General features: G+C 40.1%; 1 protein-coding gene across 3 annotated transcripts in view; it reads right to left on the bottom strand.

The window, feature by feature from the left end:
• Positions 1-1785: 1785 nt before the first annotated feature.
• The window catches only part of cep120 (centrosomal protein 120), a 34988-nt gene continuing 23570 nt past the window's right edge, over positions 1786-13203 (bottom strand). For all 3 annotated transcript variants that reach the window (XM_085476300.1, XM_085476301.1, XM_085476299.1), the window contains exons 19-21: positions 4547-4692; positions 3730-3996; positions 1786-2592 (exon numbers count right to left, since the gene is read on the bottom strand). In XM_085476300.1, coding sequence (XP_085332426.1) covers positions 3780-3996; positions 4547-4692 — 363 coding nt within the window. In that variant the 3' untranslated portion in view covers positions 1786-2592; positions 3730-3779. The remainder of the gene's footprint in view (positions 2593-3729; positions 3997-4546; positions 4693-13203) is intronic.

Here is a 13203-nt window from a genome sequence, read left to right on the forward strand (position 1 = left end):
TCATCCACATGCGAGCTATAGCTCCAATCCTGTTCTTCACACGTTTCTTGAATACTCTAAAATCTGTTGTATCAAAGACTTTCTGTAAGTCACTACAAAGTAGCAGCAGAACATTTTAAAAATGACCCGCTGACATCAGTGAATGGCTTTCGAGACTTTCCAATATCCAACATCTGGCAAAAATGGAATCACAATATTTGAAGGTTGACCATTCAACTAGCAGCAGCTATAACACAGTCCTACTTTTCTTACACCCCTAACCCTATATTTTGAAGGAAGACTAAATGGACTTTTAGGAGCAAAAGTGTAAGGTGCATTTGTTGTGCTGCATTTCCACTGACACTTTTCTTTGCTGGCTGTTTGCAAAGGCAGGACAATTTAGTAAAACCAAAAATGACAGGTTCTGATTGCCTAGATTTTAGAGTTCAGGTTATTGATTGGATTCAGGTTGTCACTGATGACGACTTCAGAGGGTTAATAAGTGAACATTCTGGCTTAAAAAAGGGAAGAAAATAATTAAAGGCTGCATGTGAATCTCATTTCATCTGTCCCACTCTTGCAAACACTGACTGCTTTTCATTTATTTTGTTGCATTTTCTGTTTTCAAAAGCATTTTTCTTTGAGTCTTCTGTCCGTATGTTTTGATTTTAAAACCCATTTTTTTGTTTCCATTTTGGTTGTACTTGCTCCAAAATTTTAGACACAAAAAGACAACTGGAAACAACTGCCATCCTTTGAAAGAGACTTGAACGAGTTGGATCATCCTTTCCATTGTTTCAGTTCAAAGTCCTCTTGTTTCAATTGTCTCATTGGGTGTAATTATGACATTATGATGTCTGATATGAAAAAAATCAAAAAGAGGAGAGATACAACTAGAGGTGCCAACTAAGTTTGTAAATAACATCACTTTTGCATCACAGCTGCTCCTGGCTTTCTTTGGAAACTTATCAAGTAAAAACATTTTTCAGAATAAAAACAGTGAGAGGGTCACTAACATCTGAGCATCATTTTACATCCTTGTTATGCAGCAAATTGAACTGAAGTTTTAAAAGCTGGAGGTAAAAACGCAGAAAGCCGACAAGACTTGAAAGGATTTCGCTTTAAACATCAACATTTTTTCACTTGACTTTTTCTTCACGTCTTCCTCTCGTCCTCGTCTGCACGGATGAGCTGGAACATCTGCTCACCGTGAGCACACACTAATGCATCTGCGTGTGTGAGAGAACATGTTCTACATGTTATAACACATGTCGTCTGTCTGCTCAGCGCAGTCCATCTTCAGCTCTGTTTCATTTCACTTTGGACCTAAAAGTGTTTTGCATTTTTAGGATTTACTCTTTTATATTTACTGCTTTAAAAAAAATAATTCTAACAGCTGTAATTAACAGAAACTTTGCAGAACTTACAGTTTAATAATCAATTGGATGGATTGTAGGGAATATTTTGAGAATTTAAAATATCCCGATGGCACATGGAAGTGTGCATCATAAATGACCTCACTCAGTTACTTGCGTCCTGTATTACTCGAGTACTAAAGCTCCAGTCCAATGAGCAACAGCAGTTATAGATTCATTTTTACATCATCTGTAATTCTTCCTCCTCATTTGGTTTAGAATAAAATCACAATCAGGACTCCAATGAAATATTCTCATATTTACATTTACTGGCGAACAGAGAAATGAATTTATTTAAAAGAAACGGTTTCAGGAGAATTTAAAATTTTTAATGATGAGTAAATATACTGATCTGCTCTCTAAAAAACACTAATGAAAGACACACAGCAGCTTTTCTCTCAAAATAATTTATTCCACACGTGCACACAGATCAGTCATCTCTGATCATTAAAAAATAAATTAGATCTCAGTGTTTGCAGGAGAGTTTCTGAGGCTACAGCGCCACCTGCTGTCAGACAGAAAAACTCCTCAACACTGCACACAGGCTCGTCAGAGTCTCTAATAACTTAAAAAGAACATTTACTCAGTAATGCTTCAGGCTCTCAAGGATCACTCTGCTGGTTTCCTGTTTTTAGTAAAGAAACATCCGATCTTGTTGATTTTAACAAGATCCAAAAATCAAAAGTTCGTTTTTATTATATTATAATTTATTCTCTGCTTCCTAAGCAGCCATTATGTAAAAATGAGCATAATAATGTCAACAAAATAAATTTATCTGCATGGAGTGAAAAAAAAGGAAGTTTTCCTGATCCTCTGTTAAACTAAACCGAATATCTTTTTCAGATATTCACAAAACATGAAATAAAGGAAGAAATCGAACAATTAACTAATCATCGTTTGAGTCTGTGGTGCGTTCACTGACACAACAAATGAAGGACGAGTCTATTTACACAGTTAATACACTAACAGACACTCAGTGAATGTTGCAGTGTCCTTGAACGTTATGCATTTGTCTTTTTAAAGGTAAAACACTGAAAATCAGCAGGATGATGCTTTAAAAGCAAAACTCTGAGTTTTTATACAACACTCACTCGTTCACAGATAAACACAGATTTTAAATAGAGGTTGATTTATGTAACAGACGCTGTCGAAGCTTCAGGACTCCGGGAGAGTTCATCCACCATCATGCGCTTGAGTTCTGTTTGGAGACAGATTTTGGCGCACATGAGAAAAAGATCTCATTCAGGTTCTAAGTTGCTATATTTTCTATCATATCTATTCTATTGGTGCATGTTCATAATGAGGTTGGTAAAATTTTTAAATAACGAGGTCAGTGCATGTACAAGTACTCTCTGTGGGCTGAAACCTCTGACTTCAGACTGCTCTGAATACTTAATATCACAGGTTTTTTTTTTACTGCTTGCTCTGTATGATGTCACAGAGAGGGGGTATCCCTAATACAGTTATCTCAGACACAGAATCCATAGAGGCTACATGCTGTTCATCTTTGCGTTAAAGTGAAAGCCAATCGTAGGAAAGCTGCCTTTTTCCATATAGACGCTGCTGATATCGAACTTTACACACTGCACTACATTAAACTCCATGATTAAGGTACATGTGACATATCACTGCCAGCACAGGAGGCTCAAGGCCTTGTTTAAAAAATAAAAATACTTACAGAGAGCGCAATAATTCAATAATATGCTGCATTTACTTTAAAAATGTCCCCGCTGCTCGGTAATTGTCTTAAAAGGAACATTGTGCACGTCTCATTGCTTTATGTGATAAATACAGAGGGAAACTGTTTTACATTTAATCAAAATGTAACACAGCACAGATCTGCACGAATGCACAAAGGTCTAGGTTAACATTAATTATTTATATGTTATACACAAATACCATAATAATGAAAAATTTAATGCCTGATTGTGCAGCACAGAGGAAAGATGTTTATTCAGCAGTCGGGATCTGCTGAATAAACATCTTTCAGACTGATGTGGTCTGTGGTCGGTTGGAGCCCTCAGGCTCTGCTTCGCCCGTGTGTGTCTGAAAGTGAGGGTGGTCCTGAAAGGGGAGGAGCTAAAACAGCGCGTTTCAGATGAGCCAGGGGGGATGCAGGTTACAGGGATTACTTTGAACTGTAAATCATGAAAAGCTGTTGTAGTATTTTCCAAAAAATAAAAATATAAGCTGGATATTAGCAGAAAGGGTCCATTTAAATTTTACCCAATTACAACAAACGTGTCGCCTGTTTGTTTTCTTTCTGAAGAATTACAAAGATGTGATCAAATCGGACTCAGGTTTCGAACTGAATTCAAACAGGTAACCGATTTACCTGCAGCCTCAGGTGTGACTCAGACTCTGATTGGACGGCTGCAGCAGCGGTCAGAGCTTCCCTCTGTCCGTCATGGCTTCCTGTATCTGCCTGTTGAGCTCGGCGATGATTCGGTCTTCGTGGGTATAAACTCCGGTCCTTAGCAACGCGTCTCTCTCTTCCAACAGGCGGCTCAGGTGCTCCTCGGCGCTCTCGCTCAGAGCCAGACCGGGGGCGGGGTCAAGCACAGAGGGGGTGGGGCCTAATCTGTCATCTTGCTGTTTTAACCTGTTGAAGAAAACAAAATGCCTTACAGGAGTCTGTACTGTGAAGCAGGGTTTGGGGCAATATACTTTCAGGTTCAACGCTCAGATTTTATTATTACAAATGAGGCATGTTGCCATGGTAACTTATGCTGCAGATTTGCTGAACTTTTATGCTCAAGACGAGAAAAAGCTACTGCCAAAGGATGCATCAGTCCTCTGGAAAGTAGCGTAAATAAGAAACTGAATTTTATTCATTCATGTTTTAGGTGCAACTTTATTTTTTTTCCTGTTGGTTGTAATTAAAAAAACTAATTGCTCACAGCTGTTTGCTGGCTTATAGTGAATTCTGTCTACAGAGGCATTTCCAGTCTTAAGCGTGCAGACAGCTTTACTCCTGCCATTCTCTATGATGTTTCAACTGTTTCGTGTGAGCGTGCTCACAGCTAAATTTGGAAACTCTGGGTTGGTCGAGCTGATTTTTGCGACCACTTTGCGGTTGCTGATGTTGGGATAAGTGCAGCCACGTAACAGAAAGACACCCCGAGTCTGTTGAACTTGATCATCACCATCACCTGTTGAGCTCGTTCCTGATGCTGTCCAGCTCCTGTCGGTCCTGTCGGACCGCCTCCTTCTCCTCCGTTGCTAGGTAACGCAGCCTCATGGCTTCGAGCTCAGCCTGTTGTTTCTTCAGACGCGTCATGGCGTTTTCCTGCTCCCGCTGCAAAAAACAAAACAAGAGAAACTATGAAGCTGTGAATGTTCGTTAAATGTGAGCAGAATCAGGTTCTCTTTCACCTCACGTAACCTCAAGATCTTCACTGTGACTTCCAACACGTTTGACTTGAACCTTGGCATTCAAGCACCGGTCAACTGATCAGATCTGAACTGAGAATATTTGAAAATAAACCTCTGACCCGTGCGCTGAAATGTGTGAGTTCAGATGCCAAGAAAGTGTTTTTCCAAATTGCACACAGAGCACTGTGGTGATAAATTTGTCTGGTTTCACATTTTCATAAAGCTGGCCTGAGAAAAATGCCGCAGGGCTTCGAGAGAATTCACACGGAGACCAACAGCAACGCGGTGAGAACTCAAAGGAAACTTAATAAAAAATGTCCAAAAGCCGTATTTCTCTCAGCTGCTCGGGCCTCCAGCTCAGAGTTCCCAAAACCGTCCCGAACAGCAATCTGAGCCGAGTCAGCTGGACGCTCATAAATCAACAAAACCGTCTGAAGAGAGAAAACAAATGTGGCGTTCCTTCAGACCTTTAATTATAAATGTAAAGAGTTATCATTTAAAGGCTGCAGGTTATACATCCAACAACCTGCAGAAAAAAAAATCTGATATAAGAACATAAAAGATTGAAGGTGATGACATAACTCCAACATATGAACCTACTGTCTACGAGAAGGGATAAAAAGAGCATGTGCTGTGAAAACCTCGCGCTTTCGAACCGTATTTAAGACATAATTAAATGTAAACAAATGATCAAATAATCTAGATTAAAAAAGTACAAAGTCTTTTTTGGTCAATAAAATAATAAAATGGGAGAAAAATAATGTGAAATCTCAACATACAAAAGCATAAAGTGATGTTACCAAATATCTTTTTACTTTTAAATTAGAAAAATATTACATATTCAACACGAGACCAAGAGAAGCAGAGAAGCGCACTGGGAGAATTTTCTACTTTCAGTTTATTAAAAATGACCGAAAACGTTGAATAAATATGAAAACAGCTGCAGATGAATCATCTATTGGCTAATCATTGCAGCTCACGTTTTATGTAGTGATTGGAGAAAACAGTTACTGGGGTATTTCTTATTATTCTGACTGTCACCGTTAAAAGTGACAAATATCTGGCTACACGTGAACCCTGGAAGGATGTGTGAATGTTTCCAGCACTAGCAGAGGGTCAGCAAGTCATCAAAATTACTCATAACCCCAGTCGAGGGCTGCCGCTAACACTTATTTTTGTTATTAAGCACATTTGAGAACGAATTACGTGGTTAGAAATGATGATCCAGAAAAGTGGTTAAAGTAAATTCTCATGTTTGGTAATTAGTTACCGCTGAAGGTTTAAAGTTATAGTTAATTAATCAGTTAAACCACTTCTTAAATGTATTAATTAATCTGATGACTAATTTCATGATCATGTGATTGTTGTTTGGTCTGTAAAACATCCAGCAGTGAAGTCTGATCTGTGTAACAGTCCACAAACAAATTTAAATATTTAAATTAAACTGAATGAACTAAAGAGTAATGAGTCATTTAGAAACATCTAATATTTGCCCTTTTCCTTTGAAAACAGGGTGGTGGTTAGCAGCTACTCAGCTGTGACATTCTTCTCATGTCTAATGTTTTGCTTGCAAAGTTGCATTTGCAAAATCTAAACAAATAATTTATTTCATTATAAAAGACAGAAAAAGCTGAATATTTGGCACATTGTTTTTTAATATTATTTAAAGAATTGAAATATTGAAGGGATTGCATAAAACACAGAGGCAAGCTGACCAGCAGCTTCATTAACATTTAACAGAATGTGAGACCAAAAAATGCAGGAATTTCTTAAAGTAGAAACATTTTGTCTGAAAAACAGTCCAAAATATTTAATCTGTCATATGTCAGGATCAAGATTGGCAGCACTTAATATCAAACTATTACATGTTTTACTAACAGGTAAACAATTAATCAAATCAACCAATTGGGTTTTAGGTTTTTAGGGTTACTTGCAGGATGAAGTTTGTCTGGGCTTTAGCACAAAGGTTTTAAGTCACTTGGCCACTGGTTTTGGTTTATGGCAGCTTTATGCGGTAACCTGTTTCTTATCTTCATGCTGTGCTGAAGATCTGGAGGTTATCCACTGTTCTGACAAACAGACTAAAATATTTAATATCTGATGGCTGAACAGCAAACAAACAGTAGGAAGTTATGACAATCAACACTTTGGTTTTGTTTTTGTTTTTGTCTTTTTGGGGGGTGGGGGGGGGGTGGGGGGGGGGGGGCTTCTTATTTCTTATCATGAAAAAACTGAGATGCTCTCTTTAACAGCTTAAACTAAAAATTATGTTGATTTATTAGGTAACTGATTTTTTAAAATATTTTTAAATAAATGATTTTCACAGGGGAGCTTAATGTTCTTGCTGCACCTCCCTGTTGTCTCTGGGTATGACAGCTGCCTTCCACTATCCACAGATCGGCACATTTGAGTAATCGCTGATTCAAAATTGACTGTAGGCATGAATGTGAACCAGAATGTTTCTCTGTGTTCGGCCTACGAAGGGCCGGCAATCTGTCCAGAGTTTACCCTGCATCTCTGACCAAGCTTGCCAAAATGAGCTGGGACAGGCTCCAGCACACTGCAGCCCTGAATCAGATCAGCTGTTCAGACAACAGATGGATCAAAGGTCTATGAAAACAGTGAAAGCTGTTTTGTCTAACTTCCAAAATATTAAATTTATCATAATTGAAAGGCAAATAAAAGCAGCAAATGTTGACAATTAAGTTAATTCTCCCTAAAGCGAATGGCAGTGTGTGGTTACGTGATGGTTAAGCACTTTGTTTTTGATGCACTCAAACGATGAACTCTTTTGTTTTTCCCCAGCAGAAAGAGTTTCACTGGAGTCTGTTTTGATTTTTCCGTTTTGAAATCGGACGATAGTTTACATTTTTAGAGAACAAAATCCAAAAGTCTTTAAATTTACAGAAATGAGGCCCCAAAAGCGGAAAGTTCAGAGGAATTGTAAAATGGGAACAAAAGCTTGACGGTTAATATGTAATCATGTATCAAAATAATGGACAATAACTTTCCATTGATGAGCTAATGGATTTACTGACTAACTGCAGCTTTATTTTCTTAGTATCCATTAGTTACAGTGCAGATTGACCATGATCTCATGGAGAAGGCGCACCAAAGGTCGAAGGCGATCCTCTAAATTTAACCACTAAAAGCAGTTGTTAAAATATCTTTAATAGGCTGAGCAACATTACCATCCCATACTCAGCTGACGGCGCAATAATGAGGAAGAGTGCGAGCAGCAGAGCGCAGGCAGTGGGGAGGTGATCGGAGAGGCTGGAATCTGTCTGTGCGCTCGGCTGATAGAGAGCAGATCGAGCAGCCGGCTCATTCTGGATGGGAAAACCAACATTTTCACATTACACACACACAGAAAGCTTCCACTTTCACACGGCTGGTCGCCTCCTCACAGAAAAAACACACCATCTCTCACTCACACACACACACACACACACACACACACACACACACACACACACACACACACGTGTGTGTTGACACAGGCTCAGCTCTCTGTGGACCATTAACAGTCTGTATTACAGGCCGTTTTAGGGCTAATTACTAGAAAAACAAACAGGCTAAACATTTTCTCTAGTGCCCGCTGCCAAGGACAACCTGAGGCTGAGTCCTGAAACAATCAGAGGACGAGGTGATACCGAGGCCTCAACAGGGGGGTAGGAGGAACGGGAGGCACAGAGAAAAGTAGCTAAAAGTCAGGACTCTGAAGCAGATATTACAAAGTTGGGCTCTGAATCACAGCTGACAGCATCAAAATAACCACATGGACAGTTCTAACAAAATGTGGTCACCTACCCGAGAAGTGTATTTGACAGGACAGACCTATGTCTGTCCTTCTGGATGAAGGGGGACCAGTGGCCACGGATTGTAAACTAAATATAAGGCAACACAATTAATCTGATTTTGGCTTCCACCAATTATGAAAACAAAATAATCTGTATAAAATTATTCCGTTGGTTCCTCTTTCTGTTCAGCTCCCTTTAGAGGTTGCCACAGCAGATCATCTCCCTTCATCTCGCCCTACCCTTAGCACCCAACCCTATCACAACAACTATCATGTCCTCCTTCACGACATCCATGAACTTCTCTGTGGTCTTCCTTTTTTCCTCCAACCTGTCAGAGCCATCTTCAACACGCTTTCCCCAATATATCCACCATCCCTCCTCTGCACATGTCCAAACCATCTCAAACATGCCCCTCAAACCTCAACCTGAGCTGTCCCTCTGATATTCTAATCTTGTCCCTTCGGGTCACTCCCAGTGAAAAGCATCTTCAACTTCTCCCACCTCCAGCTCGACTTCCTGTCGTTCATGCATCATAGCAGGTCTCGCTACCATCTTGTAAACCTTCCCGTTCACTCTGCTGTCCTGATGTCTTGTTGATTTGATCCGTCCATCTATCTTTCTGTTATACTCATTTCTAACCCTGTTCATCCTGCTCACTCCGAATGAAAATCTTAGCATCAGCTGAGGTAACCAAAGGAGAAACTTCACTTAACAAAACCCATGTAGAAGAAAGCTCAAGGTATGCTTTGACTCTAGGGGCAAATGCCAATTTTTGGAAGTTTTTGGTATTGTTCATTAAATTAAAAAAAGAAATAAAAAAGCTTTGGTCACCAAAAGCGATTAAATTAACGAAATTAATCTCAGCCTCTACTCAGAAGTGTCATCTCTTTGCAGATAAGATAAAATCCACAATCATGCAGCGATAATATTTATATTTCTCCATGAATATGCAAGCGTCCAAGTGGACTTCAACCTGCTCTTCAAGTTTTTTTTGTGACTGGTCATTTATCTATGATCCATCAACTACGACCTTCAGGTGCATTTAATAAAATATAATAGGCACAACTGCTTGTCCGTGGTGTATAAACACGACCTTACTGCTCAAGCACAGACCTCCCTCTCCCCGGCCACCTCCTGCAGCTTGTCCGGGGGAACACCAAGGCGTTCCCAGGCCAGCCGAGAGTTGTAATCTCTGCAGCGTGTCCCGAGTCTGCCCTCAGGCCTCCTCCTGGGGCCTTTTTACATCCTTTGATGTAATCGAGAGACTACGAGCATCTTGTGTAGAGCATCTAGCATGTGAAGCCCACTGGTGTGGTTCAAATCACAAAAAGTCAAACAATCAAAAATCACGACAGAAAGAAAGTTGGACTTGGAATTTCCAGTTTTATAGACGTTGAATTGGCGTATTTTTCATTTTTCAACATTAGTGGTACCGCTGTATCGAAATCTCTGAATATATAGCTGTGTCTATTATATCAGACTGTTTGAATAAAAGAGCATCCATCTTAAGTTCCTGATTCTTGAAACACATTCAAATGAAATGTTTAAACAGACCGAAAATATAAACTGAGATAAAATGATATCCATGACCACTGTGAACCACAACACAACATCCAGCCTTCACTGCTCCTTTATCAACGGCTAAAAAAAACTGCTGTGAGCCTGAAGATGAAGACCAGGCTGGATGCTGGTTTCTGGGATGGATGCTCCGAGAATGACTTCTCCTCCCCCGCTGTCTGACCCTCCATTACTCGCCTGTACTGTCAGAAGTCTTGAGCAGCTGGGTGGGGGATGCCTCGTACAAACACTTTCATCCCATCGCTTACATGTGGACACACTTTTCTATAATCACATGAAGTTTTCTGAGCAGCTCGCCACCTGTGGGAGTTCAGGGGGAGTTTTTCACCAGCGCTCTGTGAGCTTGTTTAGAGACATGACGGATAAAACACGAAGGAAATGAGGATGATTAGAGATAAACGAGGGTTCCTAGCTTCATATACAGAATCTCTGGTTTCCATAAGAAGCTGGGTGAGCTTCACACACAAGAGCAGTTTTGTAAATCACTTAACCCACATTTTGGCCGTCTGGAGAAAAACAAAGTGGAGTTTAAGTAATAAGGACTCATAGATGTTTTTAGAAAATGTGCAACTTACATTGTTTGAGTAAAGCACTATACAAATACAGGCCATTTACCATTTCCTCAGATGAAAAAAAAATATCAGCAAGTTTTATTTATTCAAGAAGTAGACTGATGAGAAATTTGCCAATTTTAGGAAATAAAACTGGAATAAAATGTTTTTGAATATAGAGACGGATCAACAAGTTTTCAGAATTGAAGTCATCAAATTCATCTTGAGAACTCTTACCATCATACTGATATAATTATTAAGTCAATATCACAACCAGCAGCCTAAATAGTGTAATGTTTGCAGGCTTTTCAACCTCACTAATTAAATGTAGCACTGAGCAGATGAGATCTTTGCAACAGAGGGTTAAACATGCCTGCAGCTCTGTTATATCTGCTGTGTTTGAAGGGTTAAGGTCCATATGTTCAGGCTGCAGGGACATGCAGAGTGGAGGTTTAAATGGTAAATGGTAAATGGCCTGTATTTATATAGCACTTTACTAGTCCCTAAGGACCCCAAAGCGCTTTACATATCCAGTCATCCACCCATTCACACACACATTCACACACTGGTGATGGCAAGCTACATTGTAGCCACAGCCACCCTGGGGCGCACTGACAGAGGCGAGGCTGCCGGACACTGGCGCCACCGGGCCCTCTGACCACCACCAGTAGGCAACGGGTGAAGTGTCTTGCCCAAGGACACAACGACCGAGACTGTCCAAGCCGGGGCTCGAACCGGCAACCTTCCGATTACAAGGCGAACTCCCAACTCTTGAGCCACGATCGCCCTCGTTTAAGACCAATAAGCAGGAGATAAAAGCTGCAGGAGCAGAGTTGAAGAATGCCGTCCGTCTATAATGGAGACCGAAACATTTAACATTAAGCACTGGGTTTGTATTCACTCTTTGAAGTGAAGTTTCAATGTATTAGTAGCACTGAAATATCGGAGTTGCGATACCTAGTTAAAGCTGAAGTTCTTATTTGTTCAATCTTTAAAACAAGCAGCGACACACAAAATAAACGATTTAAAAATAAATTATGGGACCAAAAGCTCAATAATCTGACCAAAATCAGCTTTCAAATTTACAATGTTTCACGTTGGTTGTTTGCATATTATAACTTCAGTCACCACAGTGAGCTGTAGAAAGAACGGCACAAACAGTGACAACATGCAGACGAGTGTGTAAAGCTGTGATCGAGCTTTTTGTAAGACCAACTCTGAACCATGTCAATCACTAAAAACTGCAATTCTGCCCGACATATTAGTCGTTCACCTAAACTGTGATGTCAACACAGGCCTAAGCTTAAAACTCACTGCAGTAAAGACCAGAAATAAAAATCAAGCCCATCAGTGTTGTTGTAGAGCAAGAAGTCAAAGCGGCAAACAAAGTGATCATGAAGGGTTTTCAAATGATCTGAGAAAGTCATCTTTTCCAACTGTCACAAAATCTTCCTCTGTCATCTGGGAATCTCTGTGTTACTGCATGGAAATAAAAGTGAAAAGCAGTTAGAGACTAAACTGCTTGTGCACCCATGTCTTCTCAACCCTGCCTCAAGCATGCCTGGTGCCAGAAGGCAAATACAGAGCGCTAGTCTATTCCTGGGGCAAAACCAGGCTCACTTAACTTTAAACAGCAATGTTTTCCTGGACTTAACCAAACTAAACCTATCTGAGTGGAAATGCAAGAAAACGACAAGAGAAAAAACAAAAATGATCAAAATCAGCCTCAGCTTTATAATAACCATCCAGAAAATGCTCTACAAACCAATTTTCACTGTTAATATCAACCAGCTTCCTAACAGCTTACTCCATTGCAGAGTTGTGGTGGGGGGGCTGGACCGAAGCCTAGCTCAGCTGTCGCAGGGCGAGAGGCAACTGAAGTTTAATTAACGGTCAATTTACCATTTATTAACAATGGTTATAGTAGAGTGTTTCCCATTTTTCATTGTTCGACACATTCTTTTGGCTCCATTTGAGGTTTCTGTTCCTGAGAAATAACTGATGTTCATTACCAGCTCTCTGACCGACAAGTGGTCAAAAACGTCATTTCTATTCCAACTGTTTGCAATTTGTGTTAAATTCACGTTCCCAGTGGAGCTGCTTGGCTCTTTATATTAAACTTCTATGAACTACCACTGTTTGCCTTTCCTGCTTTGCTTATGTGTTTTCAGCCGCGTGCTTACTTCCAGATGGACTGAAAACCATCCAGCAAAGCAACTGTGTGGAAAAAATTTGAAAATTCATCATGTGTAGAGTATTATTCCTTAAAATCTCTCAGTACCGATCAAACCCTTTGACCCTCGCTGTCTGGGACAGCACCCCTCACCCTGGGACTCCATAATATTTCAGGAATGACCAGTGGGAACCATCAGAGTGTCCACTGAGACCAGTAACACTGAAATACCCTCAGACAACATGTTACATCTGCTGTTTGACAGACAGTTTTATACAAACACACTCACAGCGTCATGAGAGAGGACACTTTTAGTCTGGATAGCCCCGAGG

The sequence above is a fragment of the Copadichromis virginalis genome, linkage group LG12 (genome assembly GCF_057382275.1).
Source record: "Copadichromis virginalis isolate Kocher_CV1m ecotype Utaka linkage group LG12, C_Virginalis_male_GT1.1, whole genome shotgun sequence".
In the NCBI taxonomy this organism is placed as follows: Eukaryota; Metazoa; Chordata; class Actinopteri; order Cichliformes; family Cichlidae; genus Copadichromis; species Copadichromis virginalis.